Genomic DNA, 27,375 nt, shown 5'->3' on the forward strand with positions numbered 1-27,375 from the left:
CTGAAACCCCAAATGTGTATAGTGAGTAGAAAGGAACGCTAGCATGGATAAGTTAGATTTATGATGTCTGATCAAGTAGTCTACTCTCTTGCTGGCTTCCTCGAGTCTCATTTCCTCATAACACGCTCTCTGTAAGCCATTACCTCAGTTGCTGAGGAATCCATCAGTGGGACTCTCATGTGCTATTGGCATTCTTGCTTCCTTGGATTAAAAGCCCTTAAAGTGTGCTCACTTTCTCTGGCCACATTCCATACCTGGGAATCCAGGAGCTCCAGGAAATCCTGATGGACCATATGACCCAGGAATGATACAAGGCAAGGTGACTCCTGGAAATGATAACATGTGGAACTGTGAGCTCAGCAAGTCAGAGAAGAGTTCCCCTTACATGGTCCCCCCCCCCCCATTCTATTTAGTGGAAAATTGTATTCTCCCCACCCAGCAGCTAGTAGGACACACAGAAAGCTTGACATGAGAAGCTTTTGGGAGACAATACCAGTGCAAATGCTTATCTTTGTTCTGAGTGTTCAGGGTTCCAGAATATTACTTATTGAACCGCTGGTGCCTGACAGACAAGCAGTCATCTAGGCAGAGGGTGTTACCTAACAAGTACTCCTAGAGGTGGCCTGCACAGGAACAGCAGTGAGCAGCAATTTTCCGTTCACCAGTCCCTTAGATAAACTCTCTCTCTAGCGTGGGCACTTGGGTTTTAGCACTAAGGGTCCATGATGCTGTATTATTAGAGTGGATAATTTGAAGCCATAACAATTAGAGTTCACATCTGAACTTTTTTATTTTTAAATTTGCATGCATGTGGACATTTTGCGTGCATGTGTGTCTGTGTACCACATGTGTGACTGGTGCCCAAGGAAGCCATAAGAAGGTGTTGAATCTCCTGGAACTGGAGTCATAGATGGTTGTGAGCCTCCATGTAGGTGCTGGGACTAGATGCCCAGTCTTCTGGGAGAGGAGACAACGCTTGAAACCACTAACTCTAGCCCTAACACTTTTCTTGCAAGGAGGTTTTCCCCAAACCATGGAGCTTTTTAAAAGCAGTTCATTTTGAGTCTACTGAAATGTATTGGCCATCCTTGTTCAGATATGTGTATATCTAAACTAGGGAAACACATAAGACCCCTAGTCATGACAAATTATGACTCCTCAGATCATTATTGGAAACTATAAACTCTGCTACTAAAGGAATAGAAGTAGTCAATCTTAGTATTTAAAATGTTGAAATTAGCATGCACAGTCTTTTCTGTGGGAAATTCTTTGCTCATTCATACTGCAAATAAAGAGTCTATAGGATCACAGATGGGAAGTTTAATAAACTACCAGTGACAGACTGTGTACATATGGACTTCCTCAAGTGCTATGCTAACTAAAATTAGCCTGTTCTATTAGAACAATCCACCAAGGTCTGTCTTAAACCACAGAGCCAACAGTTCCAATAAAACTCTGTAGCATTTGTTTGTATTAAAAAATAAACAAACAAAAAACCAAACACATGGCTCTAAAAGTAACCAGCACAGCCTCAGATTATTTTTGAAAACTGTGCATAAAGCCTCTGATTCAGACTGCTCATTCAAGTAGCTGCCACTCCTCCTTCCACTCACTCCTGCTTTCTAATATGAAATCTTGCTTTGAAAAAAAAATCACTTGCTTTAGTTCTAAGTCAACATCGAGACTTGAACAGTATAATGTACTGGTTATACTGGACCTAGGAGCCGAACAGAACTTACTTCTGTTATAATACACCTGTGTGGGGAAAACTTATGGTCTCTGAGCCTTGTGTGTCCAGTGGCATCTGTGAGAAGTGTGTGAGACCAAGACAGAGGCACTTGATGTAGTGCCTGCCATCCTGCTGCATGCTCGGTGAATGGCAGGTCTTACCTTCCTTAAGGAGAGAGCTTCAGAGGCGCTCCTGTAAGTCAACTCCCCAGCTTCCTGCCTGCTAGTCATTGTGCTCCTGTGGCCATATTCCCACAGGTCTAAAGATGGCCTGAAGCATGAATCCTCCTGCATGTGTCGTCACACCCACCTCCGTTATGCCAGACACTGAGGTGGCAAAACTGTTTCTCAGAGTTATTTGCCCATTGTACAAATGTGTGGCATTGAAAGGCACCTTTTGGTGAGGTGCTTCACTGAGAGAGAGATGGGGGTGGGGGAGGAAGGAAGGAAGGAAGGAAGGAAGGAAGGAAGGAAGGAGAGAGAGGGAGAGACTCCAATCCTATATTCTTCTGGGGCCCAGAGTTTTTTAATGAAAGGAAAAAATTATGCCCTCATAATTTGGACATAGACTACACTGTATTGTATTTCACAAGGAGGGGTTTAAAGTGGTGGGAAATTTAAAGATTTTACATTGTACCAGATCTGGTTTTTATCACTTATTGCCATGTTTTGGGATTCCCATTTCTGAATTCAGACCACTCTCAATAAAGCAGAAGTCAGCTCTAGCCGTATTATACTTTAGAAGTGCAACAGATGACCACATTATTCAGATTTTTCACCATTAATGCCAAAATTCATCTTTAGAATATAAAGCAACTCTAGTTTTCAAGTCTATCCTTTCTATTTGTTCTGAGACCAAATAATAGAGATCAGAATTATTTGACTCCTTGCACATACATCTTGGAAAGCAAGTTATACCCCATAAGTTCAGAGAATATAATTAGTTAAGAGATGGGTAACCATCAACATGTGAGATAAAGGAAATCAGCTCCTCTCAGAGTCTGCATACCCATTTCTATAGTTCCCAGGAGTATGTGCTAAAGAACCATTAAAGTAGTATCAGTTGCCAGTGGCAACCTCTGCATCCCAGCCTCACAACTACCCTGCCTCAAAAGAAAAAAAAAAGTGCAATGTAGTTTAAGACACTCTGAGGGTCAGAGACAAAGGTGAATAGGTAAATAATATTCCCCCCTGCTACAGCAATAATCACCTAGACCAATCAAGGAAAGAAAAAAATGAAACCAAGACATGTTGGCTGAATCCTAAGGGAGGTCTTGTGTACAGCCCAGATATGCCTGTCAACCACATTCAATCGTGAGGATTGAGTGGAGTGTTGGTACTCATACACGATCAAGTATACAGAAGTCACTTGGAGAAATAACTTGAATGATAGATTACGTTGAGAAGATGGAGCCATAGCCTCTATGGGGACCGTAAGCTATCAATGTACCCAAGTTTGTAATAATTCACATCACTGGGCTGAAGAGCTTCTGATTGACTACATGCCCTTCACTACCAATGGAGATGTTTAATACTGGGTTACCACTGGAAGGTGTAGGCAACATTTAGGAACAACATCTTACTTTTTGTGCTAACAGAAATGGCTATAACACATAAACTAGAAGCCTCAAAATTTATGTTTAAATGATTGGAAAGAATACTATTTTTAGTGAGTTATATTCAGCTTCTATAGAGAAAAAACAAGGTAACATTCTAAATGAAGTATTTTCTGTGTGGAGTGGTATAAACATTTAGTCGCAGTACTCAGGAGGTGGAGGCAGGCTGATCTCTGTGAGTTCAAGGTCAGCCCAGTCTGTAATACTGAGTTCCAGGACACCCAGGACCATGTAGAGAGACCCTGTCTCAAACCAACCAACCAACCAACCAACCAACCAACCAACCAACCAACCAACCAACCATATAACACCCCAACACAAAATCTAAATAAAGTATTTGTTTGAAAATCAGGTACTTCAAAAAGTGGATTTTTCTATATAAGGTTCCTTCCAGGCTAGGCTCACTAGCTCTGTCTTCCTGAGAACTTTCTGTGTACAGGAACTAGTAATATTTGAGATAGAAATGATCCCATAGGTTTCTTCCCATTGATGCAGCCTCATCTCAAACCAAGAAATAGAACATTGATAATATCCAAAAGACTTGAGGATGTACAAGTTTATAGGTATCATGCACTGTAACTAAATTTAGAATCTGGTTGCCTTTAAAATGGGCTGACCTAGAATGATTGATCCATCAACAGCTGAAGAGCAATAGAAAATACATGACTAATATCCCTGAGGAATACAGTAGAAGTAAATCTATTGTTGAAACCAGAAGTTCTCAAAGGAAAACCAATATTGTTTGATAAGATATGGCCTAGGGAAGTAGAATGCTTCCCAAACTTGTTCAAGGGCTTTGGTTTCAAGAATCTTGAATGCAGTATTAGCCTATGCCATCATGATTATTATATCAAGATAGATTTTAAAATATGAACACATAAGATATAATATCTTATTTTTTATTTCTTAATCATTCAAGGTTATTAGGAAGGGCTTTTCTTCTGCAAGAAGGAATGTTCTACTCTGTTGGCAGGTTGTGAGAGTAAGATGTATCATCATCTTTAGAAGCTAGAGACTTTGAAACGTTGTTAAAGGGGAAACCACTAGTAGAAGTGGGCATAATTTCAATAATAACAACATGTAGAAGTCAAAGGAAGGCTAGATGGCAAAAGGTATTTAATCGTCTACAATGTGTATAAGTATAATTTAATTGGGGAAACTCAGCAAGGAATAGAAGAGAAACTACTTAGGAAATTTCTTTTGCCCATCCATCCATCCTTCTTTTCCAAAAGCGCATAGGTATTTGATAAACTAAGTATGGGATCATGAGAACTTACTAGCAAGAAGATAAAGGAAATAATGGGAGGCATTTCCAAGTGAGAATAGATAACCTCAATTTTTTTAAACTTTGATGACAATTACAAGTGTGATGCCACTAATAGTAAGAAGTGTAATGTCACTACTGGAAACAATGAAGGAGTGTACTGACTGCACAAAATACAAGTTATAGTATGGGACCTTCATAATATACAATCAGGAGTGTTGCTTATTATATTCTCAAAATGCCAAGTGGGAAAATAATTTATTTAAAGGGAGGAAGTTAGGTATCATATAAAGATTAGGTTAGAATCTCTGACCAATCTGAGATTCTGTCAGATAGGAAAGCATTTTTGTCTGCTGATCATACAACTTAGAGGACTATTTATCAAACTCTCCACAAACTACTTTGATTAGAAACACAGTCATCCACCCTCTCCTTGAATTTTTCTATGGACTATGAGCTCATAAAGTGTCTAGATAGCTCTGTGACATTTCAGACAGCTCAAGTAGCAGGGTCCTCATTAAGCAGAGCTGAAATCCACATTGTTCTACCTTCTGAACTTACCATAACACTTATGATCCATTTCCTATTTTAAAACTCTTGAGGATTGACTGGAGTGATTACAGCTAGCCAGATCTCTCTTTTTTTTTTATGACGCATTTCATAATATGAGTCAGAGGCATTTTACAAAGGTTGATTTTCCAAGTCCAAAACTATCTGATTACATGACTCACCTTGAGCTCCACGGAGGCCTTGTTGCCCTGGTAACCCATCTACTCCTTTATCTCCAGGAAGTCCACGGGGCCCAGGAGGTCCTGGCAGCCCAATTCCTGGTGGTCCAATTGGACCATCATGGCCTTTTTCACCAGGAAGTCCTGGTAACCCTCTTTCACCTGGGAAGCCAGACCCACCATCTCCCTAGAGAACAAAGAAAAAGAAGACAAAAGATCATTTTAAGACTTATCTGAAAAGGCTTCTAACCACAGGAAAGAGATAGTTAGTGAACAATGTTTTGTGAAAATTCTCCATCACTCTAGTTGTTTATTGATCAACCTCTGAATTTTCTTAGAGAAAACGGATCTTATCAACTCTGGATAATCTAGCTTTATAAAAGGTTCTAGATGGGGCTAAGTCAGTGGTTCTCAATCTGTGGGTTATGACCCTCAGAGTACTTACAGCTCAGATATTTACATTACAGTTCATAACAGTAGCCAAATTACAGCTATAAAGTAGCAATGGAAATAACTCTATGGCTGGGGACCACCACAACATGAGGAACTAACTGTATTAAAGATTTGTCAGCATTAGGAAGGTTGAGAACTGCTGGTCTAGGGGAAGAAAGCAGGGAATGAACAACTGTTGATCTTGGAGGAAGGAGCTATTGAGAAGCTGAGTTGTTTTAAATGAACGTGTTCAACTCTTCCTAGCACTTATCAATAAGTATTCTGGGAAAAAAATGTCATATTTATAGAAAATAAAGCATTGAGTCAACATTTCGGGGGACTCAAGTTCCCTAGTCTATCTTATTCCATGAGGTGATAACCAGCAGATTGTCCCTAAGTCCAGTAGGGTGGTTGATAGGGCTAACCATCCAAGAATGATCCATTTACCTGAATGCCTGGGAGGCCTGGTAAACCTGGTCTTCCATCCTTGCCCGGAGTTCCTGCCAAACCTGGGGTACCCTGAGGACCAGGGTCACCTTTGTCCCCTGACATTTTTGATCCTCTACTGACAGTTGGTTCTCCTTTCTTTCCTTTGAGGCCAGTCTGACCTCTAGGTCCAAATAGCCCCTGACAATGAAACAAAAGACAATAATCGGGAGGTACAGCCTTCATAGCTTAGCAAAGATATGACCTAAAACAGGTACTTTGAGGATATTGTTAACACTCTTCTGGGCATGTGATTATGTTGCTGTCTTGGGTAATTACTTCACATTTCCTGTATCTTTTCTAAATTTTGAAATCTATGAGGACTGAGCTTTATGTTAACCCCTAAGCAGCATCACCCAGTCAGGCATGAGGAAAGGAAGGAGGGAAACAAAGAGACTTTAGAGACCTTCTGGTCAGATTTCTTCATGTTGACACATCAAAAGCCCATAGATTTGTTTTGGTTTTGTTCATTTTCTAAGTTGCTCTCAAATTGCTCCCTGTGAAAAATTTTCCTCCATTTCCTCCAGCAACACAATTTCCAATTAGAGCTTAGACTTAAAAATGAGTGCTTGTAGCTTTTCCATTGTTGAGGGAGTTTCTTGTGTACCCGATTAACACTGCAATTTGTTACTTGCCAAGGGTAAACAAGAATTTATTTGACTAACTGCAAGAGTTTAAGCAAAAATCTCCCTGAGATTGTTGTCACAGATTTGTTTTACTCCTCTTTGTTTCATGTGTCTTAGGAAAGTGGTTGATAGGGAGCGAAGAACACTTGAAATCCTCCATTCCTCCCTCTGTGCCAAAGACCTTACGGAAGACTTACTGGCGTCCCTGCAGGACCAGATGCTCCCCTTGAGCCTGGATCTCCTTTAGTCCCCTTAAAACCCTGTAGACCAATGGGACCTTGTATCCCAGGCAGACCTGGTTCCCCATGTGGTCCAATGTTGGGGGCACCACCTTCACAAGCACAAAAACCAGAGTCTCCTGAAGGAAAAACAGACTACATCAAATAAACTCATGGAAAAGAGTGGCTTAGTTAGCCTCCCTTGGGTGGAAATCAGACAGCTTTCCGAGACTCAGACCAAGCTCAGTGCCATCAGAAGGCATCTGTGTTACTGAGTCTGTTTTTACTAGTCTGAGATGAGGTCCGGCTATTAGTGAGTCACATGCTGAGGACCATAAATTGCTACTTAGGTAACTTGGAAGCTAGAATCTAATTCTATACATGTACTTATGTATATACTTGATGATATGAGTTTCAGAGAAGTGCATTAAAAAAAAAACAAAACAGGTCTCATGTGTGCTGGTTGGCCTCAAACTCATGTAGCTGAGGATGACCTTGAATTTCTGATCCTTCTGCTTCTAGCAGGATTGATTACAAGTGTGCACCATCCAACTCAGTTACAGCAAAGCACTTTGGAAGATAGGCAAAGGAGTCATAAGTACGCAACCTAACAATCTACAGAGATTGCATGAGCATTGTCTCCAGAGTGAGAAGTGACAACTGTGGATGGCTGCATTCCCCTCTGATTCCAAAGGATCTCTTCTTACTCTTAGAAAACTGAGATCTTGGAAACTCTGAGAGCATTTCCTGTTCTTCAGACTAGTAAAGAAAGACTGAGCACAAATGCTCTGAAATCCTAAGCAAGGGAGATTTTGGATTTTTTCATATTAGGAATGATTATCTGGGAAAGTCTATGTAAATATTTCAAAGTCCAAAGACTACTAATTCTGAAGCGTTTCTGATCCCAAGCATTTGGAATAGGCATAGTCAATTTGGATAAAGCACTTGTGATACTGGTTTATAAGGCAGCTTGCCAGGACCCTGTTCACTTTATTGGAGCCAGGTGGCTTTTTCTATGCCTCACTCTTAACCTACATAGAGTCCTCACATTAATGGTGTTGGGAAGCAGTGTTTAGCTAAAGTCTTGCAAATTGGGATTAGAGGTGATGGTCAGCACCCTGAGATGCTAACAATAGCTTCAGTAGGCTTGAGGGGTGGAAAACTTCTTTTTGTCCTGTGTGACCTCCATTGCCAGCTTCATTCTGAGAGCCCTAATTAGAGCACTTCTAACAGTCTTATACCATAACCTCTCAAGAGGTTACATTCAGATTCTCAAGGCTATTGCTGTGATAGATCCCTTTAAAGCCTCTCTAGGGATTTGTGTGGGGGGGGGGGTGGGGGGGGGGGAGGAGACAAACAAAATGACCTTTTACTCCTTTGAGGCCTTGATGTCCTTTTGGACCTTGTTCTCCTTGGAGACCAGGGAACCCAGGCTCTATGTTGGACAGATGTCCAGTCTCAAATGTGCGACCTGCAGAGTTTAAGAGAATGCAAAAGGTTAGAGGTTGATGTAAGCCTAAGTACTCACCTTAATCTTGAAGACTTGGGTCCTTGAAGCTCAACACACAGAGTAGAGTAGGAGGGAAAAAAAAATCCCAGCCTAAGATTCCTGCCAAGTCTGCAGGGAAGAACTCTCATTTGGCTTCATTCACTCTACTAGCAGAATGATGACTGTTATGTTCCACACACTGTAGTAGATTCTGGGCACTCAGAGATGAACATAGTAACTCAATAACTCAGCAGTGCCAGTCTCTATCCCAGAAAGTTTCCTCTGGGAAAAAGAGGGAGCAGGTGCCAGTAGCAGTTGTCAGAGGATTAGACTGCAAATAAACTGGGCAATACTTCTAGCCTTTTTCTCACAACCCAGAATCCCACCTACGTAGATAAGCATATCTATTATCTATGCATATTTTATATCTATCTATCTATCTATCTATCTATCTATCTATCTATCTCATTCTGGGAATAGAACTCATTGCCTTGCACATGCCAAGAAAACTTTATCAAACTGGACTACATATCTAGCCTCATAAAGGATTTTAGCAGATACCTTGAGGATCTAGGCATAGCTTCTCCTCCTTCAGATTCTCAGCCCACCTACCTGTAACTCTGTTGAGTACAGCAAACCCAGAAAATCCAGTTCTGCTTCCCTAGAACCTGGTAAGCCAAAGTCCTGGTGGTGAGGGGGGTATGTAGTGGGACGGGTAGAGAGTGGTGCAGGGGGTGCTGTGGGCACTAAGAGCTGTGTACGACAGAAGGATGATGAGTACAGAAGCTAGTGCTTGCTCCCTCATCAGGGTGCCACCTTGGTCATCTTGTAACCAAATGCACACTCCAGTGCTGTTGCTGTCAGTAAAGGTGAAGCCAACACAGATGAAGTAGGACTTCTCATTGCTGCCTGTGGTGGTTGGAATAAGCTTGGCCCATGGGAAATGACACTATAGTAAGAGGTGTGGCCTTGTTGGAGGAAGTGTGTCACATAGGCTTTGAGATCCTATGCTCAGGCTAAACCCTATGCAAAAAAATATCCTCCTTCTAAGCTGCCCATCAGACAGTCTTTTTCCTGGCTGCAGTTGGATCAGGTTGCAGAACTCCGGGCTTCTTCTCTAGCACCTTGTCTGGAGGGGTGCTGCCATTCTTCCTTGCATTATGATAATGGACTAAACCTCTAATTGATACACTGTCCCACTGCAATTAGCTATCATGGCTGAACTGTTTCTCCTGTGAGGGAACCCCTAAAAATCAGAGTGGTTCTAGATCATAACTGTCTCAAAAATTTTTTTTAAAGAAGGAATAACTTACCAGGTGGGCCTGATGGGCCTGGCAGGCCTGGTAAACCTGGTAAACCAACCCTGCCAGGTAGGCCAGCTTCTCCAAAGGTGGTACGTCCTGAGTTTCCTTGGTCTCCTTTCAGGCCAGGAAATCCCTGAGGCCCTAGGGCACCTGGAAGACCTGGAAGGATAAGCCCACACAAAAATGCTCACCATAGCACCCTACTATTTGGGTAGATTCTGATCAGCAGTGTGTTTACAAAAGAACACAAGGGAAGAATTTGGGAAACCAATTGCTCTTCTCTTTCATGAGAGTTAGGAAAGTTTTTGGGGATCAGTTAGCCTAACTGCCTGAGAAACTGTGGTTGTTAACATGTGAGGGAAAGCTAGGTTTCCAGTCTCTCACTGTTCCATTTGTTCTACTTAGGTGCTGGGTCCAGCTGGGTCTCCTATGAATGGCTGCCTTAGAAACACAAATATCCTTACAGAAGCTCCTCTCTAAGGAATTTAGAGACTAGTGATGTTACTAGATCCACATCTGAGGGTTTAGACTAGGGACAGCTCTGTCTTCTAGATTCTGGCATGCTCTTTCTCTGCCATATGGAATGGCTTACAGCTCCTGCATTGTGTGGTTCAAGGGTATCATCCATAGGATGCTGGGGGCATTTTGTGCTACATCTAAGTCCATAGGAGGGCCTGGGTACAGACCTATCCTCTCCTCTCCTATCCTATCTTATCTATCATCTATCTATCTACTATCTATCATCTATCTACTATCTATCTATCTATCTATCTATCTATCTATCTATCTAACTATCTATCTAGTATAACATCCATATCTCTATATTCTAACTGTCTCATGTTGAGAATAGAACCCATTGCTTTGCACAAGCCAAGGAATTATCTTCAACTGAGCTATACCTTTAGTCCCCACCCCCACCCCCGCCCCATGAAGGCTTTTAGTAGCCACCTTGAGGATTCAGGCATGGCCAGCTTCTCGTCTGTTAAAAACTCTTGGCAAGTATAAGATTAGATGGCATATCCAGTGAAGAGTGAGAGGGCTTCAACCACCCCACCCAGATCTCTAGTTACTTCCAGCCTCAATGGCACTCTGGAATTGTCTTTCCATCTGTGATCCTCATTTATCTCAAGGGAAGCTGCTTACCTAGGCCCTCTCTACACATACACTAGCTTTGAGCTAGTCATTGGAGAATTTACTGACCAGTCTATCTTTCTTTTGACCTTGGCTAGACATATTATTGGATTCCCAGTTACAGAGGAAGATGCTAGGATTTAGAGTACAGACTATTCAATGCAGAGAGTGGATTAGTCTGTTTCACCTGTTAATGATGGGAGGCCAGGGGTTCCAGAAGGGCCACGTTGGCCTTGGACGCCTTCATCTCCTCTAAGGCCTGGAAGGCCCAGCACACCAGGGTCTCCAGGATAACCTGACATTACAGTGAAAAAAGGAGTAAATAGTGGATCACACTTGCTGCAAAATGCCTGATAAGAGATGCTAATGGTCTTAATTGACCAGAGAGAAGGCTCTGCTACTCTTTTACTTTTTAACTGGATCTCATAGAATCCTTGAATTTACTTTCCTCCTGTTTCAGACTTCCAAGGTCTGGAATTACAAACACAAATCATCATAGCAAGTTACTATTAGTACCTCAAACCTGGTCTTGTTAGAGCCTTACTTTTCTGACAAGACCTAGAAAGTACTAGGAAGGTTCTTCTACTGTTCTTGCCTTAAATGTCTACTGTTGAGATTAAGATGGTTAGCAAACACTTATTGCCACAGGTTTCCTGGGAGTAGAGCTCACAAAGCTGTTATCAACATTGAGTGTTTAGATCTTTGGTAGAGGCAGAAAGGAAGAGTAGACCATACCCAGTGACTAGGATAAGGACTGAAGAACAAACTTTCTAAGTATCATCCTTCTCAGGTCTCTTAGCAACTAGATCAGCAGCCTGCTTGGGATTATCTACATGAAACCCTGCATACTCTATAGTCTTAGGCTAAAGGCAACCCAGCTGAGGAGGATATCAATCCCTCTCTAAGCATTGCCAGGGGAACCTTTCTGCCAACTTAATTCAGGCTTAGGAAAGTCCAAAATCTCATCTTGATGGATCAACACACACACACACACACACACACACACACACACACACACACACACACACACACACAAACGGAGGCTTGACTTGGCTTGTCTGCTTAAGAATTTGTAATCCCATTCATTCAGTAAATTCAGGACCTGTGAGTGGCCCTTGATACTGTCAGAAATCCAGTCAATCCAGTGGCTGACAATGTATCTTTTCAACAATTATAGGAGATACAGAATTGAACACTTTCTCTTTTCTTCTCCAATCAAATCAACAAAGAATTGCACCTGAGATCACAGCGCCATCTGCATCAGTGAAACTGTCTGGGCCTCGAACACCAATGTCTCCCTTTTCACCCTGAAAATATTAAATAAATTGAACACAAAAGATGTCTTGACTCCATCACCTAAAATCTACTTGCCTTCAAAGCAAGACCCCAGAAAAGTAGAAAGTCCTTTGCTCCTTGACTCCTGATTTCCAGAGGTTAACTTCTAAGAACAATAAATCAAAGATGAAGGTAACATAAGGTAGCCAGATCTGCAAATTTGATCTGCAAATTTGCCAAGAACTAGTGCACTCAGTTTTGTTTTGCAACACCACTGCAAGACAGTCTGTTTCTGGACCTGGGAAATGTATCACAACACAGATAAAATAGCTAAGGAGAAAACTGAATGTCAATCTTTTTCTTCTGCTCTCAGCAGGCCCAAGATTCTAAAGGCTACTACCCTTGTGTGAATAATGGCAAGGGAGTCGAAAGAGTCCTAATCTCCGCAAATACAGACTCAGCAACTAAAATCTTATTCAGAGAAATACCCAGAGTGGGTGTTAAGGTAAGCAATAAGAGGATGCATTGTCAGTAGAGGATTTTAAATGCTAAGTGTTGGTGACATCTGGGGAATGGTTACCAGGTTTATGTACAGCATGGGGTATATGCATTTCTTTTGAAAATAAGATGACATCTAAAACATCAAGATATTAAAAATACTCTATTTCATAAGTAGGCATTTATAGGAATCACTCATTTTTTCACTTCTCAAATCTGGGAGTTGTACTTCCCAATGATATTACCTTAATTCCTGGGAACCCGTTAATCCCAGGAAAACCTGAAGTCCCCTTCTTTCCCTGTAATAGAAACATAGGTATTACCAAGTCCACATAAAGTACATAATGTCTGCTGGCCTGTGGTTTGGGCTAGGGCAATTTGTACAGGGATTTCTCAGTCATTCAGAGTATGTACAGCTTTGTAAATTTCTCCAGATGACAATATAGCATCTGGTAGTCAACTTGCATATTAAAGTGCACAAGAGTCAATGGAGTGTAGGTACAAGCAGGCTAGCCTTGCTAGCCCTTGAAAACATGCTACCATACATTACTGTACTATGGCATGGCAAAACAGAAAATGTAACCTAACAGTGGTTATCTATCCTTTTGGGTGAAAAACAACAAAATAACAACAAAAAAGAGAGTCCCTAGAATTATAAAATTATGTTATTAAAGAGTGGATGATTTGCATTATAAGCAATATTTCCATTTGGCCAGGTTAAGGAAAGCAAAATGACCTTTTGATTAGATTTTGTATATCAAGGCTTTATGGATGTTACTCAAAATACCTGTCTCCCTGGATGGCCTTGTATTCCTTCTGAACCCATGGGACCCTGTGAATCGAAGAACCACACCTTAGAAAGATGAATAGATCAAACTAGGGAACAAAACCTGCCAGGCTCACACAACAAAGTTATGCATAGTAACTAAACCTAGGTAAGAAAATCGTCCTAGACTTGGCTTAAATGACTTCTTTCTGAGCATTATTTTACTAGGATGAATAGCTTCCTGGAACATTTTTAAAGAGCTAAGTAAACAGAAATATCAGAAGGCCCTTAGTAGAGGGATTGGATGGTATTATACTTAGCTGTATCAGTTCCAAGTCAGAGGATTCTAGATAGAGCATCAGGCGACCTCTTGTCTGCTACCACAAACATATTCTCTGTCAGTGCTTATGAGTTTTTTCAAGACAAAAGATAAGGGATAGTAGATAAAGAAATGGCAGAGCAATGAGGTATTGCTAAATACTGAAAGAGACTTAATATCCTCTTAGACAAAATAAAAGCACAATTTTCTACAACATGCTTATGTAAAATAAAAGTTGACCAATTTCTTATAATCCAAGGTATCAGTTTCTGAGAGCTAAAAATCAGAAGGAATGATAATTATGTCTCCACTCAAAATAAGATAATTTTAGAAAGTGCTGACTCCAAACATTATTCACTTTGTTCTAGAAGTTTCCAGATTTGTTTATGTCCTAGAAAGATTACACTTGGCTCTCTTCTATTCCTGTTCTACTTCTTGCCTGTATTCTCTTAGAGCATAATAGAATAAAAGCAAGAAAGCATATGCATCATTATTTAGCTCATGAGAAAATTATATATGAATGTCAGAAATGCTAAGTAGACTATGCAGCCACCTAGGTGTAGTGGTTACATCATTCCTTATTCAAGGAAGCCATTCAGTCAAGAGAATGGGGATAAGTGGAGGGGCAAGCCTGCCAGAAAGTTGAGAAGAGAAATAAAAGAATCTTAGCTAGCCATCAAGTTACATAAGCAAAGGACTAAAGAAGAAATAATATGAAGACAAGAAAGTGCTACATCGCTTTCAAAAAAGAAAAGAAACAGATTAGGGGACTTGACAAACACAGGCAAATGACACTGGGTTCATACCCTAGGTCCTGGCAAACCAAGAATCCCCTTTTCTCCTTTTTCTCCAGTAGATCCAAATTCCTGAAGGAAAAGAGAAGTCACAAATTATAACACTCATTTTCTCATTGGGATGATGTGGTGGCATATACTTGTAATTCCAGCTCTTTGGAGGCAAAGGAAGAAAGATTGTGAGATGGCAAAAGAAGAATCTGAGGCCAGTTTGGGCTACATTGTGAATGCCAGGAAAGCCAAAGCTACTTAGCAAGACTGTATCTCAATCACACAACCAATGAATCAATTAGTTAGTCAATCAATCAATCAATCAATCAATCCCTCACCGGTTGACTGGTTCCATTCAAAGGAAGGAGGCAACTTCAAGCTAGCTCTACTGATTCCTTAGGGATTGCTCTATGTTTTTTAGACTATTCATTGAATGCTTCTAGAAGTAACTCCTTTTTCTCTAAAACACTGTTGCATGCTCTTGTAGTATCATGAGCTAACAGAAAGGGAATAAAAAACGTGCCTAAACACCCACACTGATTTTACAGACCAGGAAAGTAATTTCCAGAAAGGATAAGAATCAATGAGAAAGCTATGTCTTCTATGACTCCAGAGCCCTTTCTATGAGAAGCAGCTGCATTTTGCCATCTAGGAACTTGACTCTGACAAAACAATGGAAGATTGTCTAAATGTTTGGGAATCTCTACTAGAAGGAAGACATTTACATACAAGAACTACAGCATCTTTTTTCCATGGGAAAGCTAGTTCAATCAACAGCTCCTTACTGGTACTTTTAAGTACCTTGTCACATGCTAGGAGTAAACCAAAGGGGCTTGTTAAGTGGTAATTAGTTCGTTTTGCGTTGCTTACAATAACTGAGGGCTTACAGCCATGGATTTCATTTGTGGGCTTCCTAGAGACAAACAGGAAATTTAAGAAGCAGACTGAGAGAGAACCTTGTCAAGTCTGGGTCCAGAGCCAACATCTAGGCCCCCAAGTTATAGAAATAGTCATTACCAAAGTGAATAAAGTGTTTCATGGGAAACTTAAGTCATTGGTGGGCTGTTTAAAATTATACTTATTGGAGCATAGATTTTTATCAAGAAGCATTTATTCCCATTTTAAGAGCAAAGGAGGAAGCTGGGCGTGGTGGCGCACGCCTCTAGTCCCAGCACTCAGGAGGCAGAGGCAGGCGGATTTCTGAGTTCGAGGCCAGCCTGGTCTACAGAGTGAGTTCCAGGACAGCCAGGGCTATACAGAGAAACTCTGTCTCAAAAACCAAAAAAAAAAAAAAAAAAAAAAAAAAATGGAGGAAATATAGCTTTCTCAACTATAAGCTTGTCAAAAGATGCTAACTGTTGATGTGGCATATCTCTCACTTTTCCTTTGGTGTCACCTGACTCAGCTGGTATGAGGACACATCTGTACCTTTTTCTACTTTTTAAATAATCTGTGTATTACTACAAGTACTGCAACCTGGATGAATATTCCTGTGTCTCCTTGTAGACTTGGGAGTTAAAAAAAATCAATTGTGGGTCTTCTATTGCCTCTTCATTGAGGGGAGGGTATCTTTGAGGGGTACAGTTCAAACAGGGCTTCTGTTACTACTTCTCCTTTTCTTTCTCTGCCTTGACAGAATTTAGCCCTTGTGATGGTTTGTATATGCTTGGCACAGAGAGTGGCACTATTAGGAGGTGTGGCCTTGTTAGAGGAGGTGTGTCACTGTGGACATGGGCTTAAGATCCTCATCCTAGCTGCCTAGAAGACAGTCTTCCACCAGCAGCTTTCAGATGAAGTTGTAGAACTCTCAGCTCCTTCTGCACCATGCCTGCCTGGATGCTGCCATGCTCCTGCCTCTGAACCAGAAAGCCAGTGGCAAGCAAACTTTGTCCTTATAAGAGTTGCCTTGGTCATGGTGTCTGTTCACATCAGTAAAACCCTAACTAAGACAGTGCTCATGCAGTGTCCAATTTAAAATAAATTTCACCCAGCCCAGTCTGGACTCCCCAGATCCACTTTTTTTTTTTTTTTTTTTTTTTTTTTTGGTTTTTTGATTTTTTGAGACAGAGTTTCTCTGTATAGCTCTGACTGGTCTGGCTGGCCTTGAACTCAGAAATTCATCTGCCTCTGCCTCCCAAGTGCTGGGATCAAGGGCGTGCGCCACCATGGCCAGCCACAAGAACATGAAGTTGGATGAGTAGAAGGTGGGAATGCAGCTGGGAGGAGTTGGGGGAAGGGAATGAATGTAATCAAAATATATTCTACGAAATTCTCAAATGTTAAATAACAATGTGATTTAAAAATGCAACTTCTTTGAAATCTTAGCCTCTTCCACCTCCATATTTCAAATCAGAAACCAAGACAGGTATGATGGTGGCACTTGTCCTTAATCCCAGCACTCAGGAGGCAGACTCAGGCAGATGTGATTCGAGGCCAGCCTGGTCTACAGAACTAGTTCCAGGATGGCTCAGGTTACACACACACACACACACACACACACACACACACACACACACACACACACACAACCCCTTGTCTTGAAAAACCTAAAAACTTGAAAAACAAAACAAAACAACAACCCCCCACAACCTGTGCTGCCACCTAGTGGAATATATCTAGTGGTCTCTAAGGTTGAATAATCCAATAACCTTCCCTGACCTGTCCAAAAATGTTCTAGTCTGCCCCAAACTCTTTAGTCACCAAGACTAAATGTAAGAAAGTCTTGTAAGTAGAAAACCTTCCTTATGGTCGTTCCTGTCTCCCTGTGAAGCATGTTATTGCCAACTGCACATGTGCAAAGTGGTCCGGTAAATACTTGCTGAATTAACTGCAATAATAGTGACACAAAGAATAAAACTATGGCAAATGGTAAACAACAACAACAACAACAATAACAACAACATGCTTAACAACTGTAACATGTCCTATCTGTTTTTCCCAGGAGTATAAATAGAAGGGGGTGTTTTACATCTTCAAAGAGTGGGGGAACCTGTACTTTTTCACCTTTTTGAGGTCCAGAGTTTGTGAAAAATATGAAGAGAAATAAATGTGAAAAATGAAAACAGGAAATCTCCCTCCCCTCTCTCCTTTTCTTTTCTTTTCTTTTCTTTTCTTTTCTTTTCTTTTCATTTCTTTCCTTTCCCCCCTTTTCTTTTCTTTCTTGTCTTCCTCTCTCTCCACTTTCTCTCTATATTAGAGCCAATAAAAGATAAATGACTTGGCAAGCTCCTGGGCCATGGTTTCAGCTTGCCTCCCAGCACAGGGAGGCACTGTTTAGAGACCCTGCTGAACAAGCTGTTCTAGATGGATATCCTGGGACCTGACCCTTTACTGTTGGCCTTGACTCAAACAGGCCCGCCACAGCGTCCCCCGTCCTCCTTCTCCTCCACAGCCCAGAAGACTTCTTAGTGCACTAGCTTAGCTTTCCAGACCCCCTGCCCCATCCCACCAGTTCCTGGTGCTGCTTTTTGTTTCTGAGGAGACTCAGAGAGCTCCATCTACTCAGGAATTCCCTCAGATCTACTGACTACTTAAACCCTCAGGATTTGAAAGTTTCATCTCTGATCTCTCCCTGAACATTGCCATCCTAGCTTCCCCTATGTGTCTATAGTCCCTGAATAAAGGGCACTTGTGTATATAATTCTGACAACCTCCATGGAAGGACCTACAAGTGTGAGCATGCAGCTGGAGACAAGCGAGGTGAAGTGAGTGAAGCTGGGACAAAGCCAGAAAATTGGGGATTTTTTTTTTCTTTCTTAACCGCTGAGGGTGCAAGAGATAAGGCATACATCTGTCAGATTGGGCATTTTTATCTCCTGCAAAGATTCCAGCTACAGTGGGAAGAAAGGGGACTACTTTGGATTCCCAGGAGATTTCTGTCCTCCACAGGGCCTTGTTTTTCAGTAAGCATTGGTTATGGAAAGCTGGTGTGATGGAGGCTTTAGGTTTGAAAACCTCATGATAGTTCACATGTGCTCTCAGCTTTCCTCTGGTAACTTTCCTGTTAGGCGTAGTAAGGCATTCACGAGCATCCACAGTAAGCAGGTAGATAGAATTATGAGTGAAGGCAGTTTATGATTTAGCTACTGTCAACCACTGAATCCATGTAGTGGTGAGCTGAGAACCGCATCCTTGGTTTCTGTTCTATGCAATACGATGTGATATGTAAAAAGAGGCATTTCCCAGCTTTGATGCTTTTTTTTTTTTCCAGCTAGGGTTTCTGTTTTTCAACCAGAACTGTGAAACATTGAAAATACTGCGCTGAGAACAGTACTGTGATTTCTCATCGCATATTGTAGTCAGCCAGTCTCTTTTACAGGCATAAAGGGAATGCGTCCATACTGCAGTGGAGGAAACCCTCCCAGGTCTAAGTACAGAAAAGAGGAGGGAGGGAGCGTGAGTCAGTGAATCCCAAATCCCAGAGCAGCAGAGATCATTAAATCTTTAGAGCCCAAACACCTCCTCTGGGTGACAATAGTGAACTGGACTGCAGGGGGCAGTATGGTATGAGAAAACAAATTCTATACTGCCAGCATTCAACAATACTGAACGGAATCAGGGCCTGTACTTCTGCACCAGGTCCTCTGTGTGTATATTATGGCTTCTAGCTTAGCGATTTTATATTTATGGGATTTGTGAGTTTGTGAATGAGTGGATCTCTGTCTTAAGCTCTTTTTCTTCTCTGTGTGTGTGTGTTTTTGTACAGTTCCACTGTTTTCTTTTTGTTTGTTTGTTTTATTCTATTTTATTACATTTTATTATTATGTCTTAGAAGCCTGTTTGTTTTCTAATGGGAGACAAAAAGGGAATAGAAGCGAAATGGGAAGGAATGTGGGGAGGGACTGGAGGAGTGAAGGGAAGGGGAATTGTAATTAGGGCTTATTATGTGAGAAAGAAATCCATTTCAGTAAAAGGAAAAAAAAGAATTGGCTAAAAATGATTAAACAACACTTATTCATTCTGAGAAAAGAAAAAAAAACAACTATGAAGCAAAAACAACAAAATTCAATAATGAGCGGCAGTCTCAGCTCTCTAAGTAGCTATGTGTCTTTGGAGATGGCTCTTTCCCTGCTTAGGGAATGGTGTCCTCTACCGGGCAAGAGGGGCCAACCTGGACTCACTCACTCACTTCCCAGGGATGGTGCCAGGTGACTAGAGTCTATACAAAATACTCCACAGAGACTAGTGCAATCCTTTTCTCCAAACCTCCTTGAAAAATGTCATGTGATACAAATATACTATCATATTTGCAATTTTCCAGTAGCTGTATTTTAAAAAGGAAATAATGATTTTAATGGTTATCCAAATCCACAATAAATAGGAACTGTCTCAAATTACTCTTTCCCCACTGGTGTTTTTGAGATCCAGTGTGTATTCGCTTGCAGTACAAATCATCTCATTTTGAATGAGCCACCTTTTAAGAGCTCGGTAGCCATATATAGCTACAGATTATATCGTTACATGGCAAAGCTTTGTAAAAAAACAAACAAACAAAAAAAATCTTCAACACAGTGCAATTTGGGCCTCAGAAAGAAGACTGGCTATAACCGCTGCTGTATTGCACACATACAGAAAATATTTCAGCAGTTTTCCAAAGTTCCAGAGCTGGAGTGGAGTCTAAGGTGGGGGTGTTCTACCTCCTACACCAGGGCGCACTTCCTTTCTCATTCACTAGCTGCAAAACTAATTAAAATCAAAGGCATAGAACAAATGATTCTCTATGCCCCTTTGTTTCTGTGGGGTAACAGTAACCCTGCTAGAAGCAATCTGTACTACTGGCTCCTCTGGCTGTACTTCCTAATCACTCAGTGAGACACCAAGTAGTTCAAAGTACTACCAGCAAGGACTAGAGTCCACAGTTATTCCCAGTGTGCAGGTAGGTGGGGGGATAGGTCTTGTTATCTTGGATTCTTCTACTTTCTTCGAGTCCCTATCCCAAATCTTTGAAAATTTTGTCAGCGTCTTCTGAACACATTTTGTGACACGTTAACAGATGACCAAATGTAATACTGTGGCCTCATTTGGGTTCTCACGTAAACAAGGAACCTGGAAACTATATTGGTGATCACAGATCTCTGCCTGCTCAGTTACTATTATATAATAACTAATTGTCAAGTTTTCAAAAAGTCCTTATTTTTGAGAAATACGGAACATAAAGGAAGGAGAGATCACTAGGACAGCTGTGGTTCTGCTAGAGACCCTGCCTCAATAAACAAAGTGAAGAGCCATCTATGAAGATATCCAGTGCCAGATTTGGGCTTCCACACATGTTTACATAAATGAATGTGTACATACAAACAAAGGTGTGTACACACACACACAAATAGCTTCTCATGACACTCCAAATAAAAGCCACAATCGACTTCTGAAGCTGGCTGTGACCTGACACCAAAGTCTCTGCTTGTTTGTTGGCATCTTTCAGTTTGTCCTTTCCTTTCCACTTGGCTATTTAATTTCGATTTTTCAGGTATGGTCTTGCAGTGTTGCGCATGGTTTCTTCGAAATCATGGTGATCCTTCTGCCTCAGCCTCCTAATTGATGGGACTATAGTTATGTGCTACCATACTGGGCTCTGACCACTCACCTTGCTGTGCCTCTGAAGTGCTGAGCAACTCAACCTCAGGTGTTGGTATTTATGGTACCCTCCAGCCTACAAACACTTTATATAATATTCACATGACCTGTTACTTCATATTATACAGTTCTCAGCTTATATAGGACTTCTTTCAGAGAGGCTCTTGTTGACCACTCTCTCCCAAGTGTTTTCTCATCTAGACTCCATCACTGCAACCCTCTTCTATCTTTTTTATTAGATATTTACATTATTTACATTTCAAATGTTGTCTCCTTTCCTGGCTTCCCCTTCGAAAACCCCCTATTCCTTCCCCCCTCCTGCTGCTTACCAACCCACCCACATTTGCTTCCTGGCCCTGGCATTTCCCTACATTGGGGCATAGAGCCTTCACAGGACCAAGGGCCTCTTTTCCCATTGATGACTGACTAGGCCATCCTCTGCTACATATGCAGCTGGAGCCATGAGTCCCTCCATGTGTACTCTTTGGTTGGTGGTTTAGTCCCAAGGACCTCTGGGGGGTACTGGTTAGTTCATATTGCTGTTCCTCCTATGGGGCTGCAAACCCCCTTCATCTTCTTGGCTCCTTTCTCTAGCTCCTTCATTGGGGACCCTGTGCTCAGTCCAGTGCTCTTCCATCTTTTATATATCACCATTGTATGGACTTGTTTTTGCTTTGTTTTCTTTGTGCTGGTGGGAATAGAACCCAGGGCCTGGGAATGCAAGGCAAACAGTATACAATGAGCCATGCCATGAACTCCTGCTTTTGCTATTGATTCATCTCATTTTCCACATTATCGGTTTTCTATTAGAATGTAATCTCAAGGACAGAGAGGAACTTTTATTTAGTTGCTCTTATAGCCTCTGAGTTCAGTAGAAAACCTGGCACATAGAAGCCTCTGACATCTGTTGCATGTAAGCATCTAAGCTAGAAAGGCAGATCGGAAAGTAAAGATAGGATTACTCAGAAAAGATACTGTTTACTGAACATTTGATAAGTGTCAGCTGTGTACAAACTTTTCTCTAGTGTGGGCAATCTCATTTAATCTTCAGATATAGTCCATTGCTGTCCTCAGAAGTATTAAGAGATTCTTGACCCAGAAGTCAAGCCTAGGTCTGTTCTAACTCTAAAGTTTGGGCTGTTAGCATCTAAAAAACTTCACGGAGAGTTAGGTTAAACGTTCCCCTAGATCAGAAAACAAGGCTATTTCTTTCAAGGCCTTCGGTGAAGATGGTAACATTCACAGCAATAACCATGGGAGGAGATCTTCCTGGTAGGCATACTGTGCTTTTAATTTAATCAGACCCTGAATGCATATTTACAAATTAAGACTTACCGGGACACCTGGAGGGCCACTCATTCCTGGGAAACCTGGAGGCCCTGGCTCACCCTGAAAAATTAACCAAAGGCTAATGAGTAGCCACAAAAAGCAAGAACATGAAGGATAGATGCTCATTCAAACTACTTTGACTGCTCTGTAGGGAGCCAGGAAGTGTGACTATCACACTACAGGACAGTGGTGTAGATCTATATGCTTGCTGGGATGCCTTAGTTTAGAGAGCTCCTTGGCATATGGAAATTCAATGACTGATACATAATTTCAACCTGGGGGGCGGGGAGGGAGGCTGGGAGATAGAAAAATGGTTAGTTGTTGCATTTCTGGAGGAAGAAGCTGCTTTAAAAATATAGGCTACAAAGAAGAGAATGGCATCAAACAGATGTTAAGAATCAAAATTTGGGAAGAGACATATAATATTCTAATGTCTCTCTCTCTCTCTGAACTGCTAATTTATCTTACATAGGCCACCGAAAAGCCCCCTATGGTTTAGGGATGGATTGAAGGGGTAAAAAAATAAAATCATCCTACATACACTTAGATTGGTCCCAAATCAAGAATTTTCCCAATATAAAGCTAGAGGGAACTGGGGTTGTCCACAAAAACAAAATTAAAGAAGTGAGACTTGATATGTTTCCATTTGGGCCCCTTCACTATGGAAATATAATCACAAAATTTAAAGGAAGCTCAGGAAGGAAGGAAGGGAATGCAGGCCCCTGAAAGATATCTGTGGCCTTCAGCAGACTAGAACCATTGAAAAGCAAACATCGACATAATTTTATCCTAATGGACAGATTATGAAATATAACCTTAATCCTTGGTGGTTCAGGTAAGGCAAATTCGATCATCTACTGCTGCTTCTTAACAATATTCATGGTATTTAAAGTCAACTATTTTCCTCCAGGGCTCCAATACAACCATGTCCTTGTGCAAGCCCTCTACCACTGACTTATACTTAAGGCCTTAGACTAAATCTTTGATGGCAAGTAACTTCTTTAACGTGAAAACTCCAAAGGGAAGATTTATACTTCATGTATTTAGTAGACAATTTAAATACTGAGAGGTCTGGAGTTTGTAGGGAAAAAAAATCAAGTGTATAATGCCTGTTTCAAGTTATTTGGCAGATTAAAAATTGAAGACTCAAAAAATAATTCCTACATGAATAGTCAGATACAAGTCACTAATATCTATCTACACACCAGAAAAAAAACCCTCAGAATTTTCATAATTCTTTCCATAAAGGACAGAAGAAAGCTGTTTTACCTTCCCTTCCAAAGAAAAACCCCTTACTCCTCTTTTGGAATTGACTCAGGTTACTTTGAATATTAGACTTGAATTTGAGTATTAGCAGGAAAAGGTCTATTAATTTTTCCTAAAGTAAACATTTACTACCTTGGAACCTTTCTTTCCTTTGGGGAATCCCATGAATTCTAGTTCCCCAGTAGATGGAGGTGGTCCTGCAGGGCCAGGGAGGCCAACATCCCCCTGTAGAATCAAAGAGGCCATTGAATGAAGGATAATCATACAAATAATGTTCGCAAAAGGTCAGCTTGTTTCTGGATGCAATCCACAAATGAACTGTTCTCTTTACCCTTGTGCCAAGGAAAAAACAAAGTTTCATTGGTAAGGGATTAAGAAGAATGCTAAGCCCAAGAGTTGTGAAGGGAAAAGGCAGATGGATGAGAAGGGGGGGGGGAGTTAAAATAGATTCACAGTTGCATGATCATGCACAAAGAGGTAATAAGAAGGGAGCCATGTGAGATTTGGGCAAAGGGAATGGCTGCCTCCTGCCAACAGTGATAAGACTCTATTGGGTTTGTGTAACCTGTACTCATCCCATAGGCTGCATATGGCTGTGTGCCACCAAAGGGAGCTATGGATTTGTCCCAACACAAAATTGTAAACTTGCTTAAAACGTTATGCGATCCTCCCCCTGATATCTGATTGGTTCAAAGGTGGGAAGGAAGGGAAGTGAATATTAAAAGAGAGATTAAAGCTTTGGAGAGATGGCTCAGTTAAGAGCACATACTGCTCTTGCCAAGGACCTGTGTTCATTTCCCAGCACCTACACCAAGCAGCTTACAACTGCCTGTAACCCCAACTCCTGGGATCCGACATCCTCTTTTTCTTTCCTGTGGGCACCTTTACTCACATATTAGACACAAATAGAAAGGAAAGTTTACAAGAGAGAGAAAGAGGGATTACAAAAAGAGGCAGAGAAGAGGTATCAAATATGTGTATGCATGTTTGTGTGTATGCAGGCTTGTAGAGGGAGGAGGGGAGGGGGAAGGGGGAAGAAGGTTAGAAGGAAGATAGGAAGCAAAAAATAATATCATGCAATAGTGTACAAAAACAAGCAGAGAAGTACCTATGTGGAAGAAGAAGAAAGAATACATTTTAAGAGAGTATATTTAAATGAGGCAATATAGATTTAGACATAGGAAGCAGGGAAACAAAAATTTTTGAAAGAAAAACACTCCAAAAGCCCATGTGTGTGGCATGCGAACATGTAGCTCTCAATGGACGCCATAGGGGACCTGTGTGAGATAGGAAAGGTCATATTCTAAGGTGGAAAATAATTCCATTTCCACAAGTGTGCGTATATGAGTAACCACAGACATTTATTGGAGCATGTGGGATGTGGATTGTGTATTCAGAATCTATTTACCTTGACTCCTTTTTCTCCTTGGAAACCTAACCCCATATTTCCCTGGGGCACAAGGGTACAGGGAAGAAAAAGAAAATCAATTACTAATAAGCTCCAACAACTTAAATTGGAATATGATAGTTTTATTTTTTAACTAGAAAATAGATGTAAACCAGTATCTTTATGAAAAAAAGAAAGAAAGAAAGAAAATAACCCAGAGAACTTAATGGCAAGACATACATGCTCCCAAAGCATACTTACCTCAGGACCGGGAAGTCCGGGGAGGCCTGGGGGACCCTAGATTAACGAAATTGAAAGGAATGAGTATTTCTTAATTATAGAAAAAACCCAACCAACCAATCAACCAACCAACCAACCAAACAAACAAACAAAAAGAAAACCATGGCCATGTTGGATGACAGAGGGCAGAGATACACTGGCTCCCTGCTCAATGCACTGATGCAGACTGACTCTGTTATAGTGGGGTTTTTTAGTGCTATTTCTCATGGTTCCTTTTGAAAAGAATTTTATTTTGAATTATTTGTACATGTGTGCACCCGAGTGTGGGTTTGTGCACATGAATGTAGTGCCTGCCCACCAAGGCTAGGCGATGGTGATTAGATCCCACGGGGCTCCTGGGGTTTACAGGCAGTTGGTGGTTGTCAGCTACCCCATGTGGGTGCTAGGAATGAAACTTGGGTCCTCTGCAAGAGTGGTATGTGCTCTTAACCCTTGGGCCATCTTTCGGTCCCACTCATTGTTTCTTTTGTTCTCCTTTGACATCTTCCAAATTAGTCTGGTAGTCACACTCATGTGAAGGTAGTAAAAATATCATGTGTTATTCCTCATAACATCCTAGGGATGTTTCAAGTTGACTTGGTGAAGTTCAAACACAGTAGTAAATTAAGTAGCAGGATTTAGGTATTGATGAAAATGATCTGGGGACAGGGCTTTCCCAGAACCAGAGATGGCTAGCTATGTTCTCCCTTTACCAGTAATACATAGTTTTGACATCAGAAAAACAAGTAGGTACAGTTGCCCAAATGTAGCATTGAGAAAAATTTGGAAGTATCCTAAGAATGATGATAGTGGTTGGTATAATTAATTAATTAGCAATGCCTGACATAATGAGGGAGCAGAAGGCACCAATAGATGTGTCAAGTTATTTGTCTTCTTTTGGCTATACCTCATGTTGAGCTATACCAGTAAGCTTTAGGGGGACAGAATGGACAGTTAGGGAAGCAACAATGACAACAAACAAGGACAACAAATAGCTCTTAGCAAGAGCATGTTTCAAGCCTGGAGTGGTAACGTGCCTTTAATCTTAGCACTCAGGCGGTGGAATCAGGTGAATCTTTGTAATTTCAAGGACAACCTGGTCTTGAAACATTTAAAAGTGAGTGCCAAGATAGCCAGGGCTATATGATGAGACTCTGTCTCTAAAAGAGAGAGGAGGGAGGGAGGGAGGGAGGCAAGGAGGGATAAAAAAGTCAGCGTGTTTAGGTATAATCTTCCAGAAATGGCTTCTGCCTTTCTCTAAGAGAACCTAAATCACATAGGGCTGCATCAAATCCATGGACTGGTTAAAAAAATGTGCAACTATGCACTAGTTTTAAGTTGGTCTTACTTGTAAGCCTGGTGGTCCTATGGGTCCTGCATCTCCAGGAGAGCCGGAGGATCCTGATGGACCCTGGAGACAGAATTTTTTTTTTTATTAAGGTCAAAAGGCAAGATAACTTCTCAAAAAGACAAAAAATGCCCACAAGAATTGTATAAGAGTTGTTACAGCATTTTTATTCATAATAGAAAATGTTAGAACTCTTCCAAGTACTCACTGGTCCAGGGATTGATAAATGAGCTGTGACATACAACAGTGAAAGGAAGCAAGTTTACTCATATATAGAACAATACAGATGAATCTGAAACGCACGGCAGCAAGAGATGTTAGGCCCAAAAGACTGTATATGATATTATTCCCTACATATGACTCCTCAGGGCAAGTGAAAGCTGATCTATACTGAAGAGTAATCACAATGGATTTTGCCTTTAGGATGGGGTAGGAGCAGGGATTGACTACGAAGAGGCAGGATCCTCTTTTTTGGGGGTAATGTTAATGTTCTGTGGCTTAATAGAATTTTAGATTACCTAGGAGTAT

General features: G+C 41.2%; 1 protein-coding gene across 3 annotated transcripts in view; it reads right to left on the minus strand.

Moving 5' to 3' along the window:
- Positions 1–27,375, minus strand: part of Col4a6 (collagen, type IV, alpha 6) — a 308,693-nt gene that overhangs the window by 28,468 nt on the left and 252,850 nt on the right. For all 3 annotated transcript variants that reach the window (XR_003953035.1, NM_053185.2, XM_011247883.3), the window contains 16 exons: positions 26,848–26,910; positions 25,482–25,517; positions 25,242–25,283; positions 23,966–24,058; positions 22,574–22,627; positions 14,687–14,746; positions 13,583–13,627; positions 13,041–13,094; positions 12,260–12,329; positions 11,210–11,317; positions 9,901–10,050; positions 8,465–8,569; positions 7,078–7,238; positions 6,216–6,395; positions 5,340–5,523; positions 255–326 (listed from right to left, as the gene is read on the minus strand). Coding sequence is in view for 2 of the 3 variants with exons in the window: in NM_053185.2 (NP_444415.2) it covers positions 255–326; positions 5,340–5,523; positions 6,216–6,395; positions 7,078–7,238; positions 8,465–8,569; positions 9,901–10,050; positions 11,210–11,317; positions 12,260–12,329; positions 13,041–13,094; positions 13,583–13,627; positions 14,687–14,746; positions 22,574–22,627; positions 23,966–24,058; positions 25,242–25,283; positions 25,482–25,517; positions 26,848–26,910 (1,477 nt within the window). In the remaining variant the exon portion in view is untranslated. The remainder of the gene's footprint in view (positions 1–254; positions 327–5,339; positions 5,524–6,215; positions 6,396–7,077; positions 7,239–8,464; positions 8,570–9,900; positions 10,051–11,209; positions 11,318–12,259; positions 12,330–13,040; positions 13,095–13,582; positions 13,628–14,686; positions 14,747–22,573; positions 22,628–23,965; positions 24,059–25,241; positions 25,284–25,481; positions 25,518–26,847; positions 26,911–27,375) is intronic.

The sequence above is a fragment of the Mus musculus genome, chromosome X (genome assembly GCF_000001635.26).
Source record: "Mus musculus strain C57BL/6J chromosome X, GRCm38.p6 C57BL/6J".
In the NCBI taxonomy this organism is placed as follows: Eukaryota; Metazoa; Chordata; class Mammalia; order Rodentia; family Muridae; genus Mus; species Mus musculus.